General features: G+C 37.6%; 2 protein-coding genes across 3 annotated transcripts; both read right to left on the bottom strand.

Annotated features, from left to right (window-relative positions):
• Positions 1–205: 205 nt before the first annotated feature.
• pomgnt1 (protein O-linked mannose N-acetylglucosaminyltransferase 1 (beta 1,2-)) lies at positions 206–14,728 on the bottom strand. 2 transcript variants are annotated; one of them, XM_060867537.1, is made up of 22 exons: positions 14,595–14,728; positions 13,462–13,615; positions 13,246–13,348; positions 12,179–12,294; positions 11,823–11,888; positions 10,895–11,008; positions 10,691–10,808; positions 9,787–9,885; positions 9,495–9,622; positions 9,244–9,314; positions 9,089–9,164; positions 7,647–7,730; positions 7,508–7,549; positions 7,372–7,430; positions 5,975–6,047; positions 4,476–4,604; positions 4,226–4,351; positions 2,975–3,039; positions 2,830–2,874; positions 2,510–2,645; positions 2,091–2,200; positions 206–1,999 (listed from the first exon to the last, which is right to left on the bottom strand). In XM_060867537.1, exons 2-22 carry the CDS (start codon positions 13,579–13,581, stop codon positions 1,918–1,920), a joined length of 1,962 nt encoding a protein of 653 aa, XP_060723520.1. In that variant the 5' UTR covers positions 13,582–13,615; positions 14,595–14,728; the 3' UTR covers positions 206–1,917. The 2 variants fall into 2 exon arrangements, with proteins under 2 accessions (XP_060723520.1, XP_060723521.1); XM_060867538.1 differs by having other exon boundaries at positions 13,462–13,612.
• A 1,439-nt stretch (positions 14,729–16,167) lies between these two features.
• Positions 16,168–24,577, bottom strand: prpf38a (pre-mRNA processing factor 38A). Its single transcript, XM_060867536.1, has 10 exons — positions 24,363–24,577; positions 22,221–22,380; positions 21,081–21,202; positions 20,868–20,953; positions 20,665–20,778; positions 19,252–19,358; positions 19,055–19,081; positions 16,714–16,823; positions 16,428–16,476; positions 16,168–16,335 (listed from the first exon to the last, which is right to left on the bottom strand). Exons 1-10 carry the CDS (start codon positions 24,490–24,492, stop codon positions 16,299–16,301), a joined length of 942 nt encoding a protein of 313 aa, XP_060723519.1. The 5' UTR covers positions 24,493–24,577; the 3' UTR covers positions 16,168–16,298.
• Positions 24,578–25,787: the final 1,210 nt, after the last annotated feature.

The raw sequence follows: 25,787 nt of genomic DNA, 5'->3' as shown, positions 1-25,787 counted from the left end.
TAAATTTAATAGATGTCCATCTTCTCCAAATTTCATTGATTAAATATACGCATAAGCAAGACTAGGCTAATTAATACATTGGTTAAACCAAATCTATATAGATATACAAAAGGAAAGGAATGATTTAAGACAATATACCTGGTTGAGTAGGTTTATAAAATCTGACAAAGCTGATTATGGAATAAAAGGAATAAAAAGCAAACGCTTACAAATATTTCATTTTATTAAAAAACAAACAAAAAAAATCACCATCAAAATACAAAACCAAATTTAGAAGTATAGAAAAATCAACAGGGACATGTTTACAGGACGCGAAGACTAGTGGGGACTCCAAAATTCATTTCCAATAAGTCTGTTTAAAATGGCAAATCCAAACCTATTGCAGTTTATGCAAACTATTAATAACTGACAGACCAAACTGTAAATTCGATACTTCCAGTTGTACCGTAATGATTTATCATTTAAAATACCAGTCATAGAAAACATCGTAAGACAAGTCACTTCCATTAATATAACAAATGTCACAATACAGATAAACGTATGAAGAAATAGAGTGCATCAGTGTAGAGTGTTGTAAATGTTCAGATGGCTGAACTTGTCGAAACTGTAATATGTGAAGCGTGTTCGATTCAAGATCAGGTAGAGGTGATGTTTTCTAGCAAACCAGACTTACATGGATTTCCTTCAGTCTGTAAAAAAAAAACGCCCATGGCTACATCATCAATGCAAAAGCCTGCCAATACTCCATCCAGTCTGCTAGATGAAGGCATCTTGATGCAGCCTTGAACTAGAAAACTCCACCTCAGGCCATGCTGTGTACCAGACATTCTGTCTACCAGTAAATCAATCACAGGTGATTAATAAATTAAAACACTCACCTGAAATGCATGATAAAAAATCTGATTTTTTTTTTTGTTGCAAAAATATATGCCTATAAAACATTTCTTTATTCAAAACTCTATGTGTAATTTTGTTTTTATTTCAGGGTGGTGTTCATAGGGTTACATAAGACATGCCCTTTTATAAAGACTGTTTTTTTTTTTCTTCTTCAATTTTTTGACCAGAAGAATTGAGACATAATGGTGATGATGGAACATGGCATAAATCTCATAATTCTGAGTTTGGCAATATGACGACACTTGTGTTATAGTTGTTTACGGTATCAGTTGTTTGATATTTGATGTGTAATAATCAGGGCAATGTAAAAATACTAAAGAATAAAACTATAAAGTCATTAATCTGGATAGTGTCATAACACGTCTCCCGATTCCTGTTGACTTCACAATCAGGGTTTGAACAAACAGCCTAATCCCACAAAAGAGCTTATGAATTTTTACTGACTTATGTCAAGTAATCATAATCACAGAAGGACTATTGTAGGCTACATGTAGCCCAATAAACACCACTCTCACTCACCAAGTGTTGGCAACAACCTCAACTAGCTTGATACTTGGAAAATAAATAAGTTAAAATGTATATACAGTACAACCAAAAGCATTCAGTAGTGTTTAAAAACGGGATTCACATCTTGTCCACTTTTCCTGTTTAGAACTATTCTATCTAACAAGTAACACAGCCCTTTTTATCCATTACTTCATCAAATGACATGCGTGTTTCAGGGAAAAAAACAAAAAAACGACGCTGAAATTTTCTCCCGTTCCTGACAGAACACACATATTTCCCATTACAGAACTCATTCGAGGGTCTGGAAGAGCTACTCTACTCATTTGCATATTCCTCATTCGCTCATATAATGCACGTATACAGACAGCATCAGTATCAGAGGATGCTCCAGTAGAAGAAGCGGTAGCAGCTGTAGCAGCTTACGCTGTGGCCTGAAGGCAGAAGGTTCTTTCAGTGCAGGCCTAGTGCAAGTGGGACCCTTTGTTTAATGAGACCTGTTCAACTGCAGCTGCTCTAGATCTGTTCCACAGGGGCTGCCTCGTCTTTAGGTGGAGGCTCCAGGTGAATAGGGGTAACGTGGGCAGGTTTCCGAGTGCTGTAAGGGATATGTTATGTTTTTAACGTCTACAAAAATGGCTACAGAGACACACAGGGCTGCAAAAGAGGTATGTTGCTGTATGACTTACAAGTACGCAGAGACCGGAACGGCTACAACCAGGACATGGTTTTTCTTCCTGAAGAGCCTCCAGAGGCCTCTGTGATAGCCGCGAACATCTAGATCCCACACATGCAGGCACTACAGAGAGAGAACACAAGCTTCCATTCATGTGTTTGTATGCATGAAGCAACGTCGTGATTTCTTTGATCAGTTATACTTTTTAAAAATATACATATGTGCAAATCTAAGATTCTAAAGGGAAACGCACAGCAAAGTACAGCAAAATTACACACAGAAATAAAAATGCCTACAAAAAAAGAATAAACAATACACACGGCATCTGTGTTAATTTTGTGCTTGGATTTTAATACTAAAAGCTCAATACTAAACGTTTTGCAACATCAGGTGATCTTTCTTTTGCACTTCATTATTAAAGGTCAGTTGAACCTTGGCCAGTTCGGTCCAGGTGCTCGTGTCCGTCTCCTGCTCCATCTTTATGAACATGATGTAGGTCTTTCCTTCAGTGTCTGGGATGAACGAGTCTTCACATGGGTTCTTGCTGTGATCCAGAACTTCAGCCTCACTGCAATTAAATAAAAGGTATATGACAGTTATATCTCTCAGATATCAAATTGATTTATTTTTTACATTAACGAGGGTAGCTACAAAGTGTGTTATCTCTATAATAGTCAATCAAAATCAAAAAAATGTACACATAAATGAATGTTTATTTTGTTGCATCTGTAAATAAGACGAATTGGACGTACCGTAGCAGATTCTGGATCTCTACTTCATAGGCATCTTTTTTCAAGCTATTAACACAACCACAAAACAACGCAAGTAAATGGAAAATAAAAAAAATGTTTAGCTATATTTAAATGTAATACGTTGACAACAGAATCACATCCGTACCTATTAACATTTTTCAGCTGAACATTTGGGACGGTGTTAAACTTATGCTTCTTAAAGTATACTTCCTGCACAGAAAAGGAATATTAAAATATTCGTAATTACACATTTTGAAGATTGAGTTGAGTTTGAAGTCAAACATTTTGAGCTCAATAAAACGCCCTTTTTTGGTCTGCAACAACTAAAAATAGATGAAATTTGATATTAAAACAAAATGAAAAATTTCTTTACAATGTTTTACCCTATCAGCACTAATCGCTAATTTTGATAAACACATCAAGGCCAGTTTTATTTATATGCACTAATATATATATATATATATATGTATATATATATACACACACACACACACACACACACACACATATATATATAGTGCATTTGTTGAATGCCAATGCATGAAGTAACCATTCTGTTTTTGGTCTGTTTTGCTGGGAGTCCAAACGCTCCAAACACTAAGAGTCGAGTCAAGAAAGGTCAATGTTACACAAACACGTCAAATAATGGCAAGCAAATTGAATTTAGCATCGGAGTGTGTTAGTATGTGAGACAGCTGTTAAGGCTATTGTCCTTAATATTTAATTTGACAAATTGGATTTGAAAGAAAGCAGGGCCTGAAATGCAGCTCAGACTCGGTCCACACTAATTAAGACCATTGTTCTATTGGTTACACTGACATGCAGTATAAAAAAAGCACGTGGAAGCAGTAAAAAAAATAATTAATCTAAATAAATAAATAAATAAATAAAGCAAGCCAGAATGCCTTACATTACATTATCTCATATTAGTTTGGGTGTTTGATTTGGAAAATTGATCTAATGTCTAAAGATCCGTACCATCATTTTGTAGTTAGTGACTTTTTATTTAATTACGTCCCGAACAACAAGATCCAATCAAATCATTGCATGAATATCTGACTGTCACTCAGTCTAAGTTTTAACTCCTTAACAAGAGAGAGTTAGACGTCAGAGCTCATTTTTTTGGCAAGGGTATACAAGGTGTATCTTATTTTGCACTGTACCTTGTATTTATTGCTGTATATTGTAACCATTGTTGTTGTTGGCACATTGTAGTTGATGTGTTTTATTTTAATTGCTTCTGCATTGATACATATTGGTTCATTCAAATGTTCGAAAGAAATATTTTCGTTTTTTTGGTGTTGATTCTTTTTTAATTGATCATTAAAACAATGGTTAGCTGCAGGCTCTGGAGATGATCGTTAACTTATTAGCGATTCTCAAAAGCATTACTCACGTGGAAGTAACCGTTCATGTTGAGGCCGACGATGCCAAAGTGATAGGAGCGAGAGACGTCGGGAATTATACACTCTCTCCCCTTCCTCTGCTCTGGCATGCGCATCCACATATCCCAGTCCCACAACTACCAGAAAGAAATCACACAAAAATGAAGCGTAGGTGAAATCGAGACGTCTCTTCGTTGTGTGACTGATTCACTTCTGTATCAACAAATCACTCAAGTTATGGTCTATACACAGCCTTCGGACCTTCTCAGGTGTGGGCCACTTGGGTTCTAGTTCATCCTTGTAGAGGCTCTTTTTCAGTACCCAGCCCAGGCCTGGCATACTCTCCACCCTATAAAGCAGTGACGGGTCCTCTGCTGTGTGCTCATAGCCCTGAAAAACAAAGGGACGCCCCCCAAACACACCCAGTTGTACAGTAACGGCTCTGTTCCACTGGACAATAGGGTATGGTGTGGAGCAGAGAGGATACATGATCCCACATTGTGTTACTTCAAATGTCATCCAAATAGTACCAAGTATCTGTCCTGAATTTCTTAATCCTTTTTATTAAGGTGATGAAAACACCGACTAAGAATTCTGTACTACTGTTAACAAGGCTGCTAAAGACAGTCAATCACATGCCATCACACAAAATCCTGACGAGAGTCGAGTGTCAGTTCTTCGACTGTTTTTCTGTTTTCCTGCTGATAATTCTCTCTACTAGACAGGATTGAGTATACAGTATTTACACTGGTCGGTCTGCGCTGTTTCTGTTTACTGTCTTTTGTGTATTGTCTTTTTTGTAATTTGTGTATTGTCTTGTAACTTTTTGTCTGCACTGTCTTTTGTCCTGCACTGTCTTGTCTGTCTTGTCCTGCACTGTCTTGTCTGTCTTGTCCTGCCCTGTTTGCACCAGGTTGCACAGTTGCACTTTATGTATCTAGGACTGCGTACTTAAGTCTTAGCCCTGTCTTTGTTTTATGTAGCACCTTGATCCTGGAGAAACGTTGTCTCATTTCACTGTGTACTACAACAGCTATATATAGTGAAATGACAATAAAAGCTTCTTGACTTGACTTGACTTGAGGAAGAGTCTTAATCAAATGGTTTTAGTCTAACTGTTTACAATTTTCGTTGTAATTTCTCAGTGATCATGATTCTAAAAACACAACGAAACATTCTGGATGTTATTTACTAAAGGATCCGTGCTCGGTACTTTTCCTGGCACGCAAGCACAATCCCGGTGATGTTCTATTGGCTCCCAGACTCTTTTATTATAAAGTACTGCGACTAGTATTTAAAGCAGGATTATATACACGTTATGGGTTGTTTGTCTCTATATACGTTTCAAATTGCTCAGAAAGATACAAGAACCGCAGACCTGCTCAGTGCAAAGTCAGCAAATAGAAAAGAAGGGGAAATGAAGCCTTGTGTTTAATGTCCTATAAAAATATTATTATTTACCAGCTGAGATCAGAATCAAATAACATAAAAGTTTATTTTAAAAATCACCTATTCTTTATATTTATAATTTACATTTTATATATGCAAATGTAGTGTCTGTTATTGTAGCCATAAAGTGTTAAGTTCTTTCTGTCTGTCTTTAAATAAATCAAATTATAGCGGACTTTGATATTAAAAAGGCTCATATTTACAACCGAGATAAAAAAACAGTTCTAAATCACTGTATGTTTACCACATTGTCCAGTAAAAAGTGTTGTTACTGCACTTGTTCTTGTACACAATACATTATAAAGACTTACCTGATCATTCCAGGCTGATATGCAATAAATACTCTCATCTTCATTAAGCAAATGAATGGTCTGACTGAGAAAACTAAAGAAAAAAATTGATTGTGTTACAAACAATTGGACACTTCCAATTTATCAACTATAAATATTTTATTAACTGTCAAGTCATAGTTTTAGTACTTAGAGCAGGGGTCACCAACGCGGTGCCCGCGGGCACCTGTTCGCCCGCAAGGAGCACTTAAGGCGCCCGCGAGGCATGTTCTAAAAATAGCACTGGTCAAAATATAGTCATATAGTTTTCATGGTGTTTGGGAGGAAGAGTTCTTTTTTACGCCAGTCAAAGAAAAGTGTGCGTGTCTCATTTGCAGCACAATGTGGCAAGACACTTCAGTACGTGTCACGAAAGTTTCGATGCTAACTACCCACCCGGCAGCGCATTAAGGACAGAAAAAGACGTTAAAAATCCTTTCATGCAAGTGGACATGACATGCACTGCTGAGCAACTAAGTGCTCTATTCAACTTGGATGCTGGACAGGCAAAGATCCTAACGTTGCAAAATGACCTTCACCTCAAAGCCCATCAGTCTGCATCAAACTTTTTGTGCCTTGTGGACACAGAAAAGTACAGTGGTGTACAGTAGTGATGCACAGCAGCTATGAAAGTTGCCTGCCTTTTTGATTCAACCTATCTCTGTGAATCAGCCTTTTCTAACATGAACTTTATCAAGAGTCTAACACAGAACACGCCTTACTGATGCACATTTACAAGACTCACTCAGACTTGCCGTGTCAAATTATTCACCAGATTACAGTACAATGGTGAGCAGAATGCAGTGCCAGGCTTCCCACTAACAGACATTTACAGACAAAGAAGAGATGACGTGTTTATTGAAAAACACCATAACATAACATTAAACTAAAAATGGTGCACAGAAATGTGAAAAATTGTTCAAAAAAGACTAGATAACTTGTGACTTGATTAATAATTTCCTTGACATTACTTCCTGACTTTCAAATGTTGGAACAGATAAACATAAATAAATGTTGCATGTTTAAATATTCCTACCTTCATTGTTGTATAAATCATTGTTAATAATTGTGGGGAATAATTAACATTGACATGTGAGCAGTCTCTTCACCATATTATTATTATTCTTAGTATTATTATTATTAAAAAGTGATCTGTGCAATTTTGCTATTGAGGAAGTTTGTATCAAGCAGGTAGCCCTTCGTACTACTCAGTTCCCTTGAAGTAGCCCTCAGTCTTAAAAAGGTTGGTGACCCCTGACTTAGAGTGTGTTCAGATTCTCATCTATAACCATAGCTGTAACTTTCTGCTCTTTCTAATGGAGCTTGCTGCCCTCTAGTGGGCATGGCAGCATGCTGCAATCATCACTGAGCTTACATACCTGTAGAAATCTATGGAAATATCCAAATCTTCTTCCAGGACAATGGCAAAGTTTGCATCCTAAAAATCAACAAAGATTTGTCAAAGCCATAAACATGCAAACTGCTTGTCATCCTACTCTATGGAATGATTCTTACCGGATAGAGATTGAACGTTGCAGTCAAACTGGCTTTGTAGTGCTACGACAAAAGTAAATTGTGAATAAATAATTCGTCAAGACTTCTTTCGTGCCGTTATCGGATCCGGATATAAAACAATACAGGCCTGATCAATCACCTGGGACACGCGGGCATTTTTAATACTGATGGGTGTGTGTTGAACTCCTTTAAGACCAAACAGCTCCACTACATCCATGGGCTCCTGTATGATAAACAAAATAAAGAATAGGGGAAAAGGTTTGTGAAAGTATACAGTCTTTATCCCTAATATCTGATACAAGGCTTAATAAAGTACAAATGAAGAAAAAAATCGATACTTTCTACTCACTACATTCTCTATATCATATCCTCTGTAATCATGTAATGTAAAATCATTCGGGGATTTAAGATCTAAAATTTTCAAGGTGTTTATATAAATATCCTAACTCTTCACAATAACTGAACTGCTGCTGTACACACTTTGTCAGGGTTCCCACTCTTTTTCAGAGATCATTTTCCAGGACTTTTCCAGGACATTTCAAATTTAGCAAAAAAAGACAAGGCTCACAGATTCACGGTCTAAAGTAATATGTTCTTCTCTCCAGAAGTCTTAAAAACAACGTACACTTTATGGCTATTACTTAACTATACTTTTAAAGACAATTTGTCATGTGAATGAAATATCAACATTTATAAAATAAAAAGGCCGCACATATTAATACCCTTTCCTTTCGCCGTCATGCATGCTTTAGTTTGCTGTGCATTCCCCTTGCACATGATATTCAGATTAACAAGGTTAATATAACCTGCTTACCCGTCACCATTTGCTGAAAACATTCGAGCACTTAAACCATTCCTACAGTAGCACCTGAAACCGCCAACACAAGACAGCGTCATCCGTCACAGCGAGTTTAAACAGCATAACAAAAAACCCGTCAAAACTCAGCGACCCTGAACAGAGCGCTTCCTGTTACTAACGTTAATTGTTTCGACCAGTTGTAAACTGTTCTTTAAATGATCAAGAACATTTAAAAATAATAATTTTCCAGGACAACAAGATTTTTTCCAGGACAGTTTATGTTTTCTCTCATTTTCCATGTGTTTTCCAGGACTGGAACATTTTTCATTAATTTTCCAGGATTTCCAGGACGCATGGGAACCCTGTTTGTATTTATTTTAATGCGATTTGTATCGTGACGACTAAAGCAAGCGTTCATTAGCATGTATCGTCAGAGTTATTATTTCTAGCTAATATTTGAGGGATTATGACTAAAGCTGTTTTTAATAAGCTTTAACCAATGTTTTCTCACGTCCCCCGGTGAAAGAGTCCCCTGAATAATGAGACATTATTTACCGTTCACGATTATGAGACAGACATGTTCTTCTGTGATGCTTTCTTCAGCTTACGCTTTAACACTTTAAATTTAAGAAATGACGTATAACATGTACAAAAGAACGCGAAGTCGTACTTATTCGGTTATGAATTTGTACTTTTGCTTGAGTGTTTTCTCTTACTCTGAAATCCACTTAGGTGCGATGGGTTTAACTGAGGGGCGAATGCAGTGACGAGTGAAAGCGTACCTCATAGTAACCGTCGATAAATACGGTGATCATTTGTGGGTTCACGCCATGGGAAGACAGGAGGGAGCGCAGCATTCTGCAGACACACAGCGCTGCTTGTTTATCAGACATCCTGCATGTTGTATTAGGAAAACAGGACTGTACTCATTACTAACCTGTACAGATAGTTTGGTCTGTTCCCTGCGATCACGGCAACTGGGACGTTGTAGACGTTATTGTTGGGAATCTAAATAAGAAAAAGAATGACTACTGAACTCCTTATAACACATCATATATTATATATTATCTCACCAAACTAAATGTAAGTGTGTGGTGATCGCATGGTGAAATTAGAGGACTTATTTCTTAAAGACCTATAATGGAAAATAAAAAGAAAAAAGAAACTGAACAATTCAGTATGTTTTACCGGCTCTGGGTTGAACTCTATTGGTGCTGGATCCTTGCAACTGCAGATGCTGCCGTAACCTTCCACTTTACTGCAGAAGAGTTTCCTCCTTCGGTTCAGCTCCGTGTCTGCCCAGTGACACTCTGCCTCTATAAACAGACATACACAGATGTGCTGTTAAAGTTCGGGGATAAACTTTCGTCATCGTTCAACATCGCTCTCTTTACCAACATGCGACACAAACAAGAAGCCGTAAATGATCAGCACTGAAAGACAATAAACCCAGAATCAAAGAAATAAGTCAGGTCTGTACCTTCAGCCGCTGTGAGCTGAACCTCTGTCTTCAGCAGCACAGGATCTCCCCAGGTGGAGAGAGCAGGTGATTTTGAGTGCTTCTCCCCGTACAACTGACCTAAGAGCACAGATTCAGCATGTTATGTCTCTTTAGGTTTCTAATAAAAGCATGTGTAATGCTCCTTACACGCTGCGTTCTGACTTTATCAGCATGGTTTTCTTCACAATAATGTTGTATACAAAACAAAGGCCCTCACAAAAAAATCACCATGTCAATGTCCAACTTTTTGGGGATGAGTTCTGACCTCACGCTGAATTTAAAAAATAAAAAAATTCAGGTACCTTCTTTATTGATCAGCATCAGAAATGTCATGGGTTTTCTTTAAAACAGCCTTTTCACTTTGATAAATTTGACCTTTTTTTTTTCCCCCTTAAACATTAATGCCTGAAAAGGCTTCGAATTTCCCAATTTTTTTGTAAAAAAAAAAACTTGTAAAAACTTGATACTAAAAAAAGATTCAAGCCCCTTGGAACCTACTATACAGATAATTAATATATGAATTAAATAAGTGAAAGTGACGTGACATACGGCTAAGTACGGTGACCCATACTCAGAATTTGTTCTCTGCATTTAACCCATCCAAAGTGCACACACACAGCAGTGAACACACACACACCGTGAACACACACCCGGAGCAGTGGGCAGCCATTTATGCTGCGGCGCCCGGGGAGCAGTTGGGGGGGTTCGGTGTCTTGCTCAAGGGCACCTCAGTCGTGGTATTGCCGGCCCGAGACTCAAACCCACAACCTTACGGTTAGGAGTCAAACTCTCTAACCATTAGGCCACGACTTCCCCGTACAGCAAGGATAAAACCTACAGCACTGTGTTGCCTGCTTGTGTGTTACAAATGGTTCATCCCTACCTCCTTTTTTCACAACAAGAGTCCACATGTCTCTCCAGCTAAGAGTAGCAGAGACCTGACTGCCCAGTCCCTTCAACAGGTTCTTGGCAGCATCTTTTAAATGGAAAGTTCCCTCATCCTGAATACAGCACACAGGACATACCAATCAGCTATTATCACGCTACCACACATACTATATACACAAGAGGAAAAAGAATGAATGACCTTGATGGTGAAGATTAGGACTCTGCCACGAGTGACCATGTTGAGAAAGAGGATCATAGCTTCATCCTCATGGGGAGAGTAGGTGTCGAACACTCGCTTAGCCATTACGTGGCCCTGTGCAGAGAAGACAAGACGTTACAGGATGACTTCGTACGACCGACTTGATTTGGATCATGCCATTTTAAACTAGTTTTGGCAGCCTGGTGGATGTCGGAATCGAACTCACAACCTTCCGATTGGCAGTCCAGCACCTTAAACACTAGGTTACTTGTATTTATCCCCAATGAACTTGCCTGAGGAGACTGAGGCGAATGCCTTGAATGGTAAAGGAAGAAACCTTGAGAGGAACCTCATCCTCATTTAGGTGTGAAAATATACAGTCTGACAGTCTGTCCTCAAAAAGACCACACTGATTTGGCATCTTCTCTTAGTATGTCCGAATACTTCATGAAGCAACCGGAGCTGGTAGATCTCTAGATGCCTCGGGATTCTCACATGGTTGGCCTCATCTCAGTAAAGGTTCAAAATCTTCATGGCACGGAAGACAATCGGAGCTGGTACAATTTCCTGATGCCTCGGGATGGGTAGAAAATGTCACTAATATTCAGCTACATTTTATATTCCTCCATCCTTCATACATTCTTTCGCTCTATCCTTGTTGACGCCTCAATACTCACTACACAGGGTCTAACACTACTTCCGTTGAATAGCGCAATATCCATTAGAGGAGATGTATTTTGAGAGATCAGGAAAGTGACACGGACTTTAAAGGCACTTGAAAATAAAATGATGTGTATTGATTCAGTCATATCTGAAATATAACAGACTTAAGAGGAGTCCTGTAGCTGGAGCTCCTTCACATTTGAATGTAAAATAAGCTACTGTTTTTGTCTGCTAGATTAAAAAGGAAATCATTAGATGTACTTACGGTAGCCTGATTGAGCACTATGACGTGTATGCCTCTTCCCTGTTCCCGCATCTCGTCCTCCAATACCTGAAGAAAAACAGTAAAGAGATTTTTCTCGATTTATTTATACACATTAGCTCAAAAAGATCATGTGAGACAGGAACATTTCATCAAGCCCAAAAATGTATTAACAGATAATATTAACAAATTCGTACAAATTTCCAGTGTAGATGTAACAGGATTTCGAGTAATAACATGTAAATGTAAAATTATCTGACAAGCAAAGACATCAACTTCAGGACAAAAGGTAAGGCTGGGAATCAAGATAAAAAAAAAAAAAGAGTTGAAAGGGCTCATCATCAGGAAGAATTACTCACTGTGGTACCGTCCACCGCAACATACACCTTTGAGCGACTGGAGTACACCTCGATGTCCAACACCTTGCGTCCGCTGGCTGGTCTTCGAGGCGTTTCCATGATGGCCAAGGCATCGTCTGAGTAACAAATGATCCAGCATGAACAGTGGAATGCAGAATAAGGAATAAACTAACTCAGACTGTTTAAAAAAAGAAGACTGTGACACTTAAATGTAGAGTGATGACAACTCAATGCCTTATCTCTTATTTTACTGGACCTATTTAAATCCGCAAATAATCTCTCAAAACGGCTAAGAAAATGTAACCGCTGGAGAAAGTGGAAAGAGGTTTTTAGAAGTGGTATTAGAACACAGCCCTGTACGTATTGATCTGTTATTGACAGACATACCAGAAGTGTTGTACTGTCATACAGGACTGCACAACTTTAAGCAAAATCTCTGAGCGTTTTCAACCTGATATCTACTGCATCTGTAGCATGCGTGAGATTATCACGGGTAAGAAATTTTACGCAGAAATTTGATGTAAATTCGATCGCACAGTGAGTGACATTTAAATTATATGTAAATTCAGCCCTTTTGGAAATAGAATCCTTTCAGGAATTATATCATGCTTTCATAATGTTTGTGAGGTAAAACAAATAAAACGGTGTGTGTTTTAAGAGAACATTTGACCATAAAACTATTAGGGATCTTATTTCCCACAAAGATGATTCATTTCCTATAGCGGCATGTCACACTGTTTATTAATCTTTTGACGAAGATGTCAATTTTTAATATATTATTAAAATGGTATGTTATGATTTTAACTGTTTGTTGTTCGATATGATGTCGTATATCGTTCCCTCTCCTCAGTTTCTGTTTCCTCTGTCAGAGCTGCTGTTATACAAAAATCGATCAATTCTTTCTGACCAATCAGAATAAAGAATTCGAAAGTGCTGAGGTGTGAGTTTTCCCTTCTTATCTCGGTACAAGCCAACATGTCAAAATCTGTGATACAGATGTTGCAGCACCCAAGAGCATTGCTTTAAGTGTCAAGCCTGAATCAAATGTAGTCCACACAGAAGAGTACCGTAATCTGGAGCAGGATCCTCTTCGCTCGCTGCTCTCCTCGTTTCCAGAATGAGTTTGATGTTCACGATTACAGTAATGAACAAGAATAGGACCGCACCACCCTGAGGACACGACAATGACGAAACAAACACACCCAATATCGCACTTAAAAAGAGCAAAACGAAACAGATCATTTACACATTATACGTTATGCGATGGAATATAAGAAGGTCACCTGGCAAATTCGTCGGAGAGCCCGTTTGTTGGCAAGTTTGTATTTCCAGGTAAGGTAAAGGCTGCGTTGCTGGCGGGGGATAAACGGCTTGGCTCGAGGGTTCGGGGTCCAGGAATCCATTATTCCTGTAACTCACTGCCCACCGCTGCTACTACTGAGGGCAAAAAGACACCTTAGAAACTATTATTTATGTACATGTTCGTTCATTTCCACATGAATTAGCAGTCATCCTGCAGATAATAAATTAACTAATAAATCAGGGATCTGAGGAGTCGAATCAAGTGTCAAGTGTTAAAGGAGAAATGCAAACCTCTGCAGTGCTATGACCTTCTACATGCAAATTAGATGTAGACTATAAATAAACAACAAGGCATGCTGTTACAGGAAAGTAATCAATGAAAGGAATGCATCATTGTTGTTGGCAACCTAAAGACTCTTCTCCAGTAACATTTCCGGTGTTGTTTTTGTTTTTTTGCCACATCAGAATGACACATCAGACACATTTTTATCCATTTATAGTTACATTTAATGCTTTGGAATGTCTGTGAATGGAGTTAACTCCTGTTATCGCTTACATTACATCAGCTATAATTTGTCTTTCTAAGAAAATAAATAAAAGGCTTCTTGTTTGATCTAGTCATCAGTGTCCTGTGATTGAATATGTATGTAAAGCTGCATCTTTAATTCTGACTATTGCAAAGCGATGACACTGGAGACTCTTTCCAATAATGTCAAAGGAACAGAACATCCTCGTGTAGAAAACACAATGATTCCACACAATATTAAAAATAAAACCACTATAGTAATGATAACGTGAGAAAATAGATGAATCAACACCTTCTGACCAATCAGAATCGAGGATTCAACAGCACTGTGTTATAAAGGGATTTAAAGGCTATAAACTCAACTTCCTAACGTTACTGAACTGTTACCTGAACATGACTAAAGTTTACTTCTCTGTTCGAATGAAATGTGCAAACAAACCCAATAAAACAGAACAATAAAATTTTATTACAAAATAAAAGTCCCAAAGCACCAGTACAGACAGCATTAGCTAGTTAGCTAACGTTAGCATGAAAACAAAATGCTATGTAAACATTATTAACAATGCAGTTTATACTGAAAACGTTTACCTTTCTTGCAGGTTATGTGTCGCCCATGTTGAGACAGAACGTGTTATATTACAAGTTATAAAGCTTGTCGTTAGCAGCTGAAAGCTAGATGTATAAGAATGAAGGCAGCAAGTGTTATTAAAGCAGCAATGGCGGCGGCGGTGTATACTATTTACATAATAAAAGTCCTGTGTTTGGAGTATTAAAACTTTGCAATATACAGTAGTCAATCTATTTAAGTATTAACTGACCAAAAAAAATTTCTTTTTTTGTAAATATTTATAAATTTATACAGCTTTATATGACCCAATTTCTCATTTGTAAAATATTCTAAATAATAATAATAAGGGTTTCAGTTTCAGAGTATACCTGGAACATTATATTTATTATGAGATATACTGGAATAAAGTTATAATTCAACATGTTCATAAAATACACCCTTCATAAATAAATAAATAAATAAACAATACATGCACCCTTTGTAGTCAGAATCCATTGTTATTAGTTTATTTTACTGATAAGAAATATGTCTAACAAGACTGAGCTGGTACTACTAAAGCTGCAGCATAGAAAACAATATTTTCTAAGAAAATAAATCAACAGTGATGCATTTAGCACATCTCAAAGATTTATTTCAACAATTTGGAAATACATTATTCATTGTAGTTTAATTTTCTTGCTTTATGCTTGTGAGGGTTGGTTTTTCTTCTGAAGTCCATCCCGGGGGACGTAGCCTGTACGAGACGCCAGACAATCGCTGGGGCACAACATAAACTTACCGATACATATAATGGCATGTTTTTTTGGGTGTTGAGAGGAACCCAGAGGAATCCCAGGGAGATACACTTTTAACACACTTGAAACTCTACAAACTCTACATAAATCCTACACTAGTGAATGGAAACTCTTATAAGAGCATATTTTGTTATTCTTCAGAATGAGATGAAATATTCAGTTGATTTAATTCAGCTCTCTCCAAGTTTCAAAACGTGTTGTATTTTCTTTAGAATATAAATCCATACATTTTGTTTGGTTTCCTAATAATCCGCATGAACTTTAGCTGCAAGATTCAGTCAGCAAAATGACTGATGAATGATCGCAGTTTAAAACATGTAGCCATTAATTAATATTAAACATTGTATGTAAAAAGTTAACGTCTTGCAAATTAACGACTCTGGTTAACTCCTTCGTGCTAGGCTTCTGTTTACAGTACTGGTCTGGACATGAGCTCCACACCCAACCAGCTTTTCCTGTAAATGTCATTTAATTATTAACAATTATTTAAGGACCCTGATACTTTGATACAATGATACTTTGGGTACATTTTGATGGCATGGCTTGTGTCCAGTGACCAGGATTTGTCAAAAGATTTTAATTTGTTTATTGCAATTGCAGTTCACCCTACAGGCAGCAGAGGGCATGATAAATTACAAATGGAACTTTAAAAAGGAGAAATCTCTGTGACAAACTGAAACATTGATTATTTAATTGATTATTTAAACCGGTTCATAATTTGCAAATATATAAATCTGATAAACACTGGACTGACAAAACAGAATAAAACTGATAAAAAAAAACTGACAAATATATCAGGTAGCTTCAAAAACGTTTGGGGATTTAATGATCTAGTGAGAAAATTAACAAGAACACTTTTTTAACATTACTGACAGACAATAAAAAAAAGGAAATTTTATTTAAAAAAGAAAAAAAAACAACTCATAATATTCATTTCCTCTTAGACTTGTGACTCTTCTTCGAGCGACTGGAAATAAAAGAGAAAATCATGTTAAACATATAAAGAAAAGCTGTCATACTTTAAATAAATACTGAAATAACGTCTAACAGTGTCGTTACCTCTCTGGTGATTTTGAATGACTGCGGTGCCTGTGGCTTCGGTGATGACCTGCAGGTACCCCAAAGAAATTAAGTAGATGAATACAATATAAAAATCCATCAGACCTTTTATTTTTTGGGAGTTATTGAGTTTATGTAATAAATATTATTTACATGCTACTCAATAATATAGAGTGCTCTAGAGAATAAGTAACACTTATTAGTAGCAAAGATGGTGGTGTGAAACAAAACGATTAGGACAAGAATCTTCCTTTTCTTGAGCACAATGTTGTCAGATGTTACATACCTGGAGACTTGGAGCGGTGTCGTCGGTCTCTGGATCTGCTGCGGTGTCTGCGTGGACTCTTACTGCGGTGCCGATCACGCTCACGTTCTCGCTCACGTCTGGGAGAAGGACTGGAGGAGAAATCAAACGTTACCGTGTTAACATGCTCAAGGCTCACTGTTGGTTCAGTGGATAATCTCCAGGGAAATAATGAATCTTCGTGCGATCATTTCAAGACTTACAACACAGACCGTCCAAGACTTTAGAGATGATTTAATAACCTTTTCCAGCCTGTTGAGCAACAATTAAACTCTTTCAGAAGTTCTCATAAAATCTCTCTTGTTTTTGCCATGATCCACTGCTACAAACACGTCATGAACATCAGATATATTCCTGTTCTTTGGAATAAAACAGGGCACTCAGAAACCCTGACTGAAAACACATGGACTCTAAAGTGACCTAGTATTTAATACTAATCCTAGAGGTTCACATACTTTAGCCACTAACAAGGATATATAATACTGAAACGTTCCTGAATGAGAAAAAAAAAGTTAAATAAATTTGTCTGATTGTATTTACTTTGTCTACATTTGGGACTTTTAGTCAAATCCGGGTCTGTATTCATGAAAATCTTTAGTGTAAAGAGTTCCTCCTGGTGATGTAATTCGAATAAAATTCTTAGAAATGTGAGCGTTTCCCCTTAAGATAAAAGATAAGATCCCAGTAAAAGATAACACTTAAAAGGGCTCATAAAGAAAAAAAAGTGTTAGGAGTAGTGAGGAGGACTTTTAAGAGGATTAAGAGTTTCTTTATCAGAGGAGAAAATGTCTGAAAGGTGAAGAGGGAGAGGAAATGTGTTGTATAAAATATTTAATAATGATAGAGAGTTAATAAGATGATACAGATTAGATCCTGTCGGGATTATTTTTGTAACCAATCATATTAGAGATAACATCTCAGACGCAGAACCGAAATGCCCTAGCGGCAGAAACGATATAATTTGTCTCTGACATTTCTGCGCTGTGTCGGAGATGTTTACATTTATAACTTAACTATAAATTAGAATTTATACAGATGTTAGACCATCTCTAATATGATCAATCATGAACGTAATCCCTACATGATATAGACTCAAATATCTTAACATAGAGACAAAGTGAAGGTTTATAATGACCAGATTTTAAAAGCGCCCCCCCCCCCTTTTTTGGACAACCAATCACAGGCTTCAAAGGAATGTGTTCTATACCTAGCAACAGAATAAGCCCCGCCTTCTCTCTAAGATAAAAGTTGTTGTACTTCCCTTGCTCAGAGTTGCTCTGAGTTTGGTCCTGAATCACACTTAAGCTAAAATTCCTAGTTAAAATCTTTAAGTTAAATTAGGAGCGCTCGCAGATCATTCGTAGAATCTTTATGAATACATGCCTTGATGTTTTTGGTCATATTTATGCAGGAATATAGAAATTTCTAAAGGGTTCACAAACTTTCAACACTGTACAGCGACACTGTATACACACGTGGACAAGAATGGCTAAGAACAAAACATTGGACTATTCTGAAATGACCTTCTATGAGCCCTGATCTAAGTCCTATCGCTCATCTGTGGAAAGAGCTGAAAGGTGCAGTCTGGAGAAGACACCCTTTAAACCTGACACAGCTGGAGCAGTTTGCTCAAGAGGAATGGACCAAAATACCTGTGGACAGGTTCAGAAGTGTCATTGAGAGCTACAGAAATCTCTTGATTGCAGTGATTGCCTCAAAAGTTTGTGCAACAAAATATTACGTTTATACAAGTTACGGTTACCATCATTTTTGTCCAGTTTCATTCGTTTTTTAATGCTTCTTTTGAACCACGATTCAAAAGCAATGTCTAATGCAATGCAATGACCAACGCATTAGTCAATTTTCAGTACATTTTTATTTATTATTACTTTTCAGATTCAAGTTAATTTCAGAGACCATTGTGGATTTTTTGTGTTTTAATGGAAGTGTACCAACAATTTTGACGTGTCACATTTTACCTGCCTGTTGCACTTGAAATGTCCCGTTACGAGCGGAACCCGTGTTAGATTGTCTGTTTTGCACGACCCTTAAACAGATCGAATATTTTTTCCATTCTTAGCAGATTTAATGTCAGCTTTGTGGCAAAACAGACAATCTAACACGGGTTCCGCTCATAACGGGACATTTCACTTGCAACAGGCAGGTAAAATGTGACATACACATGTGGTCAAAATTGTTCACATCCTCACTGAAGATCAAGCAAGAGTCGTGTGTGTGTGTGTGTGTGTGTGTGTGTGTGTGTGTGTGTGTGTGTGTGTATATATATATATGAAAAAACAAGAAGATTTCTGAAGATGTGTACCTTCGTCTCTTCGGCGATCTACTTCGTCTGTGAACGTAAAGAGAAAAGGATCTGTTCAGACACGTGCTGCACTCTCACTTACACGTTTATCTCATTTACTTAGATTTACACAAGAATGCTCAGTAGGACTTGAATGTAGCCTCCTGAATGAATTATTTATTGTATAGATGACGTCGTCTTGTGCGTCAGTTACTGACCTTCTGGGCGAGCGGCTTCGTCTGTAGCGAGGAGATGGAGATCTGCGTGGTCTGTCCAAGTCTCTGTAACTCCGTCTGTGCGGCTCGGGAGCCTGCACTCGCTCCGGCTAAACGCAATCAGAAGACAAAAAGAAGTTAAAGCAATGTCTGGAAGCTACTGACACACCTGCTAATCAGTGATCTTTTTACTTTTCGTACCGGAGCCTTATGGCAGATCATTATTAACAAATGAAGCATCCAATCGGCCCCACGTGCAATTTCCAAATAATTTATGTGTTTTGTTTTTTTTAAATTAGCTTTAAACACTAATTAATGTTTTTAAACATATTACAAATAAAAATAAATATTTAAAAAATGTATTAATAAAAATATTTAGACATCAATTTCCAATTAACTTCATAAAATGACCCTTCATAACAAAAACTAATAAAATTAAATATATTCATATTTTGAAAAAAAAAATAATAATTGCAGAAAAAATATATAATGTTGCATCAATTTCCAATGAATTAGTGAATTCTTTTTTAAACATAAGCATGCCATTTGTTTTTTTTTTTGTTTTTGTGAAGAATAACTAAAAAGCTAAAGCTACTAAATGCAAAAACTAAACTGAAGGAAAAATGTATTTAAAAAAGTATTTAACACATTTGCAAATTCCAGGTAATTTGTGCATTTTTGGATACATCTATGATTCTTAATTATCAAAAATATTAGGCTGTGGTACATCAAAAGTGGGGGTATAGACAGACAGACAGACAGACAGACAGGCAGAGAGACAGGCAGAGAGACAGGCAAACAGAGAGGCACAGACAGGCAGACAGGCAGAGAGACAGGCAGACAGAGAGGCACAGACAGGCAGACAGACAGACAGGCAGAGAGACAGGCAGACAGAGAGGCACAGACAGGCAGACAGAGAGGCACAGACAGGCAGACAGAGAGGCACAGACAGGCAGACAGAGAGGCACAGACAGGCAGACAGAGAGGCACAGACAGGCAGACAGAGAGGCACAGACAGGCAGACAGAGAGGCACAGACAGGCAGACAGAGAGGCACAGACAGGCAGACAGAGAGGCACAGACAGGCAGACAGAGAGGCACAGACAGGCAGACAGAGAGGCACAGACAGGCAGACAGAGAGGCACAGACAGGCAGACAGACAGACAGACGAGACAGGCAGAAAGACAGGCAGACAGAGAGGCACAGACAGGCAGACAGACAGAAAGAGAGACAGACAGGCAGGCAGACAGAAAGAGAGACAGACAGGCAGGCAGCGAGACAGAAAGAGAGACAGGCAGCGAGACAGACAGAGAGACAGACAGAGAGAGACTCTGCAAAGCCACTGAAAATAAACCAGGCCACCAGTATATATATTTTTATATTAAAAAAAAAAGTAATGTGTTTATCAGATCACTACCTTCTCCTCCTCCTCTTCCTCCTCTTCTTCACTGGACTCCACCTCATCCAAGTCTTCTTCCAGGGCACTGATACGTGTATCGAGCAGCTCAGCCTCCTCCAGAACCTGCCTCTTCTACAGACGTCACCATCATTTGTTAGCACAGACTCGAGCACAGATGGTCACCTTAACACGCCATTTTCATTGATATTTGAACAACAAACCTGAAGCCTGGGCAGAATGATGTCACACATGCGCTCGGCATGAAGCAGCTCGTCGATGAACTCGTCCACGTGCATCAGCTCGAACTCTGAGGAAACATAGACGAGGCCCTTTGAGCTGCATTTTATGTATTAGAGCTGATATACAAAACAAAAGGTATCATTATTATTACTATTTCATTCACAACATGGCGCTAACAGACACGCTGGTTTTACCTCCGTCTCTGTTCTGGCTTTTTATCTTTCTGTAGTCATTGTACAACGGCTCCAGATACTTATAGCAGTCCACTGCGGTCCCCGTCAGACGCATGTACATGGCTCCAAGCAGGCGGACATATCTGCACAGGAAGAAAGACAAAATTCAACTCGTTCTGTAATAAACTGACATTAAATCTTGTTTCCGTTTGTTCCATTTCAGCATTCATTTAATTCACCTTAAAATTTTGCATGGAAATACAGGATATTAAATGAAGTTACTATTCATCTCGAACAACTTTCCCGTTTTGTGTAGCAGCCGTCTCTGTAAAAACGTTTGTGTTTAAGGGCGGAGTTTTAAATTTGAGGCGTGATAATAATCAGAAGGCAATTGTGAAAGTTTAAAAAGAGAGAAAGAGCTCATCAAGGTGTTTATCATCACTGTGTATATAACCGCAAAACATTTTACATCTCCATTAGAAAATCGGAGACGTCTTGCCTCTGATTGTGAACATTTGAAAACGTCGGCAGGAAGGAATTAGTGTGAAGTCTGTAATGAAAGCAGAAATCACCCTGACCGGTTAGCGCCTCAGGAGCTTTTGGTTGCTTATTTACAGTCAGCAACAAACTGTTGTAGAAAGGACATTGTTCATTAGGGATAAATGTTAGAGATAAATAATTAAGTAACTTCATTTTAAAATTGTAATTTTTGTTCTGTTTTCATACTTCTGTAAAGCTGATTTGAGACCATGTCAACTATTAAATGTGAAATGAAATGAATAGAAATTGAGATACTAAATGCTGCCTTTAAATCTTGCAGACGTGCAGAAACGTAATCGAGGTTTAGGGTCAAAGAAAATTCGAATACATTATGTGTTTGGGGTCGTGCGAGCAGATAAATTTGTAATTTAGAAATAATCATTGTTTACGTGGTTAAGGACAAGCCGGTCGATGACACGGTGAATCAGTGGAACAGATATTTCTAATATGGAAAAGAAAATTTACTCAGTTTCCATTCGATTCTAAGCGTTTTGGTAATAATTATTTATTTTCAGTTTGTTTGCCAGTCATTTCTTCTCGATCCTGTATAATTGAACACGCGGACGTTAAGGGTTTATGTTCAGGTGTCATGAGGCTCAATGCCAAAGCAAATCTTTTTACTTGAAATCTTCGTTCTTGATGAATTCTACGATGATGTCTTTCTCCGGCTGAATCTGGAGCATCTTCAGTGTGAGACATAAGAATGGTGTGGGTTTGATGTTGCCCCCGAAGACGCCGCCGACGTATTTCAGCTCCATGGCTTTGTCCACAACCAGCTCGGCTTCAAGCGGCCACCGCATTGAAAAAAACAGAAAAAAGCACAGAATACGTATGTATTATATGTATTCACACAATCATACGGCTAAGTGCAAAAGTTCAGTGTGAATCATTTAAGGACGGTTTTGTTCTTGTTCATATCTGTTCTTAACGTGAATGTCAAACACATATGATGAGATATCAGCAGTGTTACATCACTGAAGCTATTCTGAAGGACGACTCAGTGAACAAAAGAGGCTGTAGCAAGAACCAGTCAAATTAGTGCAAACATGTGATTCATTCTTTGCTCGTGTCCAATCATCTGTATTTCTTCATCTAAATACATTTTTTTCAGCTCAGCAACAAATAAAACAAATTCTGTTCGCTGTCTACAGAAACGTGAACCTTTTTTTATTTTTTTACATGTTATACAAACACATTTGAATCAAATCACAATCCAAAGTCCCCCCCCACACGACTCTCTCTCTCTCTCTCTCTCTCTCACACGACTCTCTCTCTCTCTCACACGACTCTCTCTCTCTCTCTCTCACACACGACTCTCTCTCTCTCTCTCTCTCTCTCTCTCACACGACTCTCTCTCTCTCTCTCACACGACTCTCTCTCTCTCTCTCACACGACTCTCTCTCTCTCTCTCTCTCTCTCACACGACTCTCTCTCTCTCTCTCACACGACTCTGTCTTTCTCTCTCTCACACGACTCTGTCTTTCTCTCTCTCACACGACTCTGTCTTTCTCTCTCTCACACGACTCTGTCTTTCTCTCTCTCACACGACTCTGTCTTTCTCTCTCTCACACGACTCTGTCTCTCTCTCTCTCACACGACTCTGTCTCTCTCTCTCTCCCCGTGTCTGTCTCTCTCTCTCCCCGTGTCTGTCTCTCTCTCTCTCCCCGTGTCTGTCTCTCTCTCTCTCCCCGTGTCTGTCTCTCTCTCTCTCCCCGTGTCTGTCTCTCTCTCTCTCCCCGTGTCTGTCTCTCTCTCTCTCCCCGTGTCTGTCTCTCTCTCTCTCCCCGTGTCTGTCTCTCTCTCTCTCCCCGTGTCTGTCTCTCTCTCTCTCCCCGTGTCTGTCTCTCTCTCTCTCCCCGTGTCTGTCTCTCTCTCTCTCTCCCCGTGTCTGTCTCTCTCTCTCTCTCCCCGTGTCTGTCTCTCTCTCTCTCCCCGTGTCTGTCTCTCTCTCTCTCCCCGTGTCTGTCTCTCTCTCTCTCCCCGTGTCTGTCTCTCTCTCTCTCCCCGTGTCTGTCTCTCTCTCTCTCCCCGTGTCTGTCTCTCTCTCTCCCCGTGTCTGTCTCTCTCTCTCTCCCCGTGTCTGTCTCTCTCTCTCTCCCCGTGTCTGTCTCTCTCTCTCTCCCCGTGTCTGTCTGTCTCGTTCTCTCGCTCTCACTGTGTCTGTTTGTATCTCTCTCTCTGTCTCTCTCTGTCTCTCTCTCTCTCTCTCCCTCTGTCTCTAATCACACCGTATCTATATTATAATGACTAAAGATACAGATACTTGTTCATCTGATTTCTAAACACTTTTTTCCTGAACTCTTTTAATCCTTTACTCCAGTTCAACAAAACAACGATTATTTCCTACTTAAGCACTTTAGATCTGTTCGACAAACTGTTTAAGAGGCTTTTCATACTTTAGGGCATTAAACTGACACACATTCGGATCACATCAGTTAAACAAACCCCAATAAATGATCTCAAATAAAAACAAAGCTGCGTCTTTACTGCAAACATTTAAACTTCCCAGTTAAACTACAGAGAGAAAATCTCATGTTTAACCGAATTATTTAAGAAAACAACGCTTTCAGATATTATAGGTTATATATTTATAGATAAATAATCTAAATTTAACCAATCAGCACTGATTATTCTGCAGGAAAAGAAAGAACTCGTGTAATAACGTTCTTATAACAATGTTGCGCTATCTAGCATTAGCATTAGCATTAGCATTAGCTACAAGCGGCTAGCACCGTTAGCATTAGCTTAGCATCTTTAGCACACCTGTAAGCCCGAAACATTCTTCTTTCCAGTATTTAGACTCGTAGATTCGCGTCCGTGTGATTTTCTCCACCAGATATTGCGGATTAGTTCCGTGTATGCTGTTTGCATCTTTAACTGTTCTGTTCGCCATGACACATAAAACAACACGGCTACTAGACAGAAATCAGACGCGCTCATAAAGCCCGGCGGAAACACACTGAGCGGATGTGTTTCAAATACAGCAGCGTTAAACGCAAAGTGCACTAGGTTACTTCAGACCCTACCTAGTGTACAGAGGGTTGATTGAGATCCAACCAATGGCTGAAAGCTTCCGGCTGTGTTTCAAAAAGTTCCCTATTGAATTTGAAGTGCACTAGTTAGGATGTAGTCTGTTAATAATTAAAATCCAAATGTAAATACTTTATTATTTTACATAATAAAACTAAGGATTTATATATATATATTTAAAAAAAAAAAAAAATCTATATTTAAATCAATATTTAAATCAATATTTAAATCAATAAATCAATATTTTACAATAACTGGGTTAAAATTAATATATTGTTTATTTCACAACTGCTAAATGATTAAGGTTATTTACTTACATCTTCTTTTTTTTTTTTTTTAATTAATATCCCAGTTTCTCCATGATATTTAGTTTCTCTATGAGAATATAACATTTGATATTTGATTCAGTTCCTGCAGGTTTTCTGAGATTATTAATATGGATTAGTAATATGGACTCTGATAAGAAACTAACATTAAAAAAAAGAAATCATTTTATATGGTATTAATATTAAAGAAGTAAATGTAATAATAAAGTTTTTAGGGAGTTAGTTAGTAAACTTAATAATAACAATAATAATAATAACAGCAACAACAACAACAACAATAATAATAATAACAATAACATAAATAATAATAACATAAATAATAATAACTAATAATAAAATAAAAATTAAAAAAATATATATCTGTCTTTTGTTCATTCTGTAATATAAATCCAGAATCTGCACCTTGTTTTTTATTGTATGTACACTTGTTTTTTTTTTTTTTAGATTGATGTCAAACCTGTTTGTGTATCATTATTTGGGACAAACATTAATATACAGTTCTCATTTGTTATTGAAACAATAAATAAACAAATAAATAAGTACAAATAAACAAATAAATAAATAAATAAATAATACATAAACAAATAGATTAATAATAAATAAATAAACAAATAGATTAATAAATAAATAAATAAAACACAAAAATAAATAAATAAACAAACAAATAAATACATTTTTTAAAAATAAATAAATAACTAAATAAATAAAAAAACCACAAATAATAAAAAATAAATAAAATAAAATAATAAATAAATAGATTAATAAATAAAAATAAATAAATAAATAAAAAGATGAATAAATAGATGGGTAAATAAATAAAAACCCTAGTGTA

This window comes from Tachysurus vachellii, chromosome 4, assembly GCF_030014155.1.
Source record: "Tachysurus vachellii isolate PV-2020 chromosome 4, HZAU_Pvac_v1, whole genome shotgun sequence".
Lineage (NCBI taxonomy): Eukaryota > Metazoa > Chordata > Actinopteri > Siluriformes > Bagridae > Tachysurus > Tachysurus vachellii.
This window is presented reverse-complemented; position numbering and strand designations above follow the sequence as displayed.

Excerpts from the sequence above, each read along its gene's own strand:
- pomgnt1 (XM_060867537.1), bottom strand. The coding sequence starts at position 13,581 with ATGGATTCCTGGACCCCGAACCCTCGAGCCAAGCCGTTTATCCCCCGC. Across the intron at positions 9,165-9,243 it reads AGACCAAACTATCTGTACAG|AATGCTGCGCTCCCTCCTGT; the intron begins GTTAGTAATGAG and ends GTGTGTCTGCAG. Across the intron at positions 2,875-2,974 it reads CAGCTGAAAAATGTTAATAG|CTTGAAAAAAGATGCCTATG; the intron begins GTACGGATGTGA and ends TTGTGTTAATAG.
- prpf38a (XM_060867536.1), bottom strand. The coding sequence starts at position 24,492 with ATGGCGAACAGAACAGTTAAAGATGCAAACAGCATACACGGAACTAAT. Across the intron at positions 22,381-24,362 it reads AGAATGTTTCGGGCTTACAG|CCGAGCTGGTTGTGGACAAA; the intron begins GTGTGCTAAAGA and ends GGCCGCTTGAAG. Across the intron at positions 19,082-19,251 it reads CGAAGCCGCTCGCCCAGAAG|ACGAAGTAGATCGCCGAAGA; the intron begins GTCAGTAACTGA and ends TTACGTTCACAG.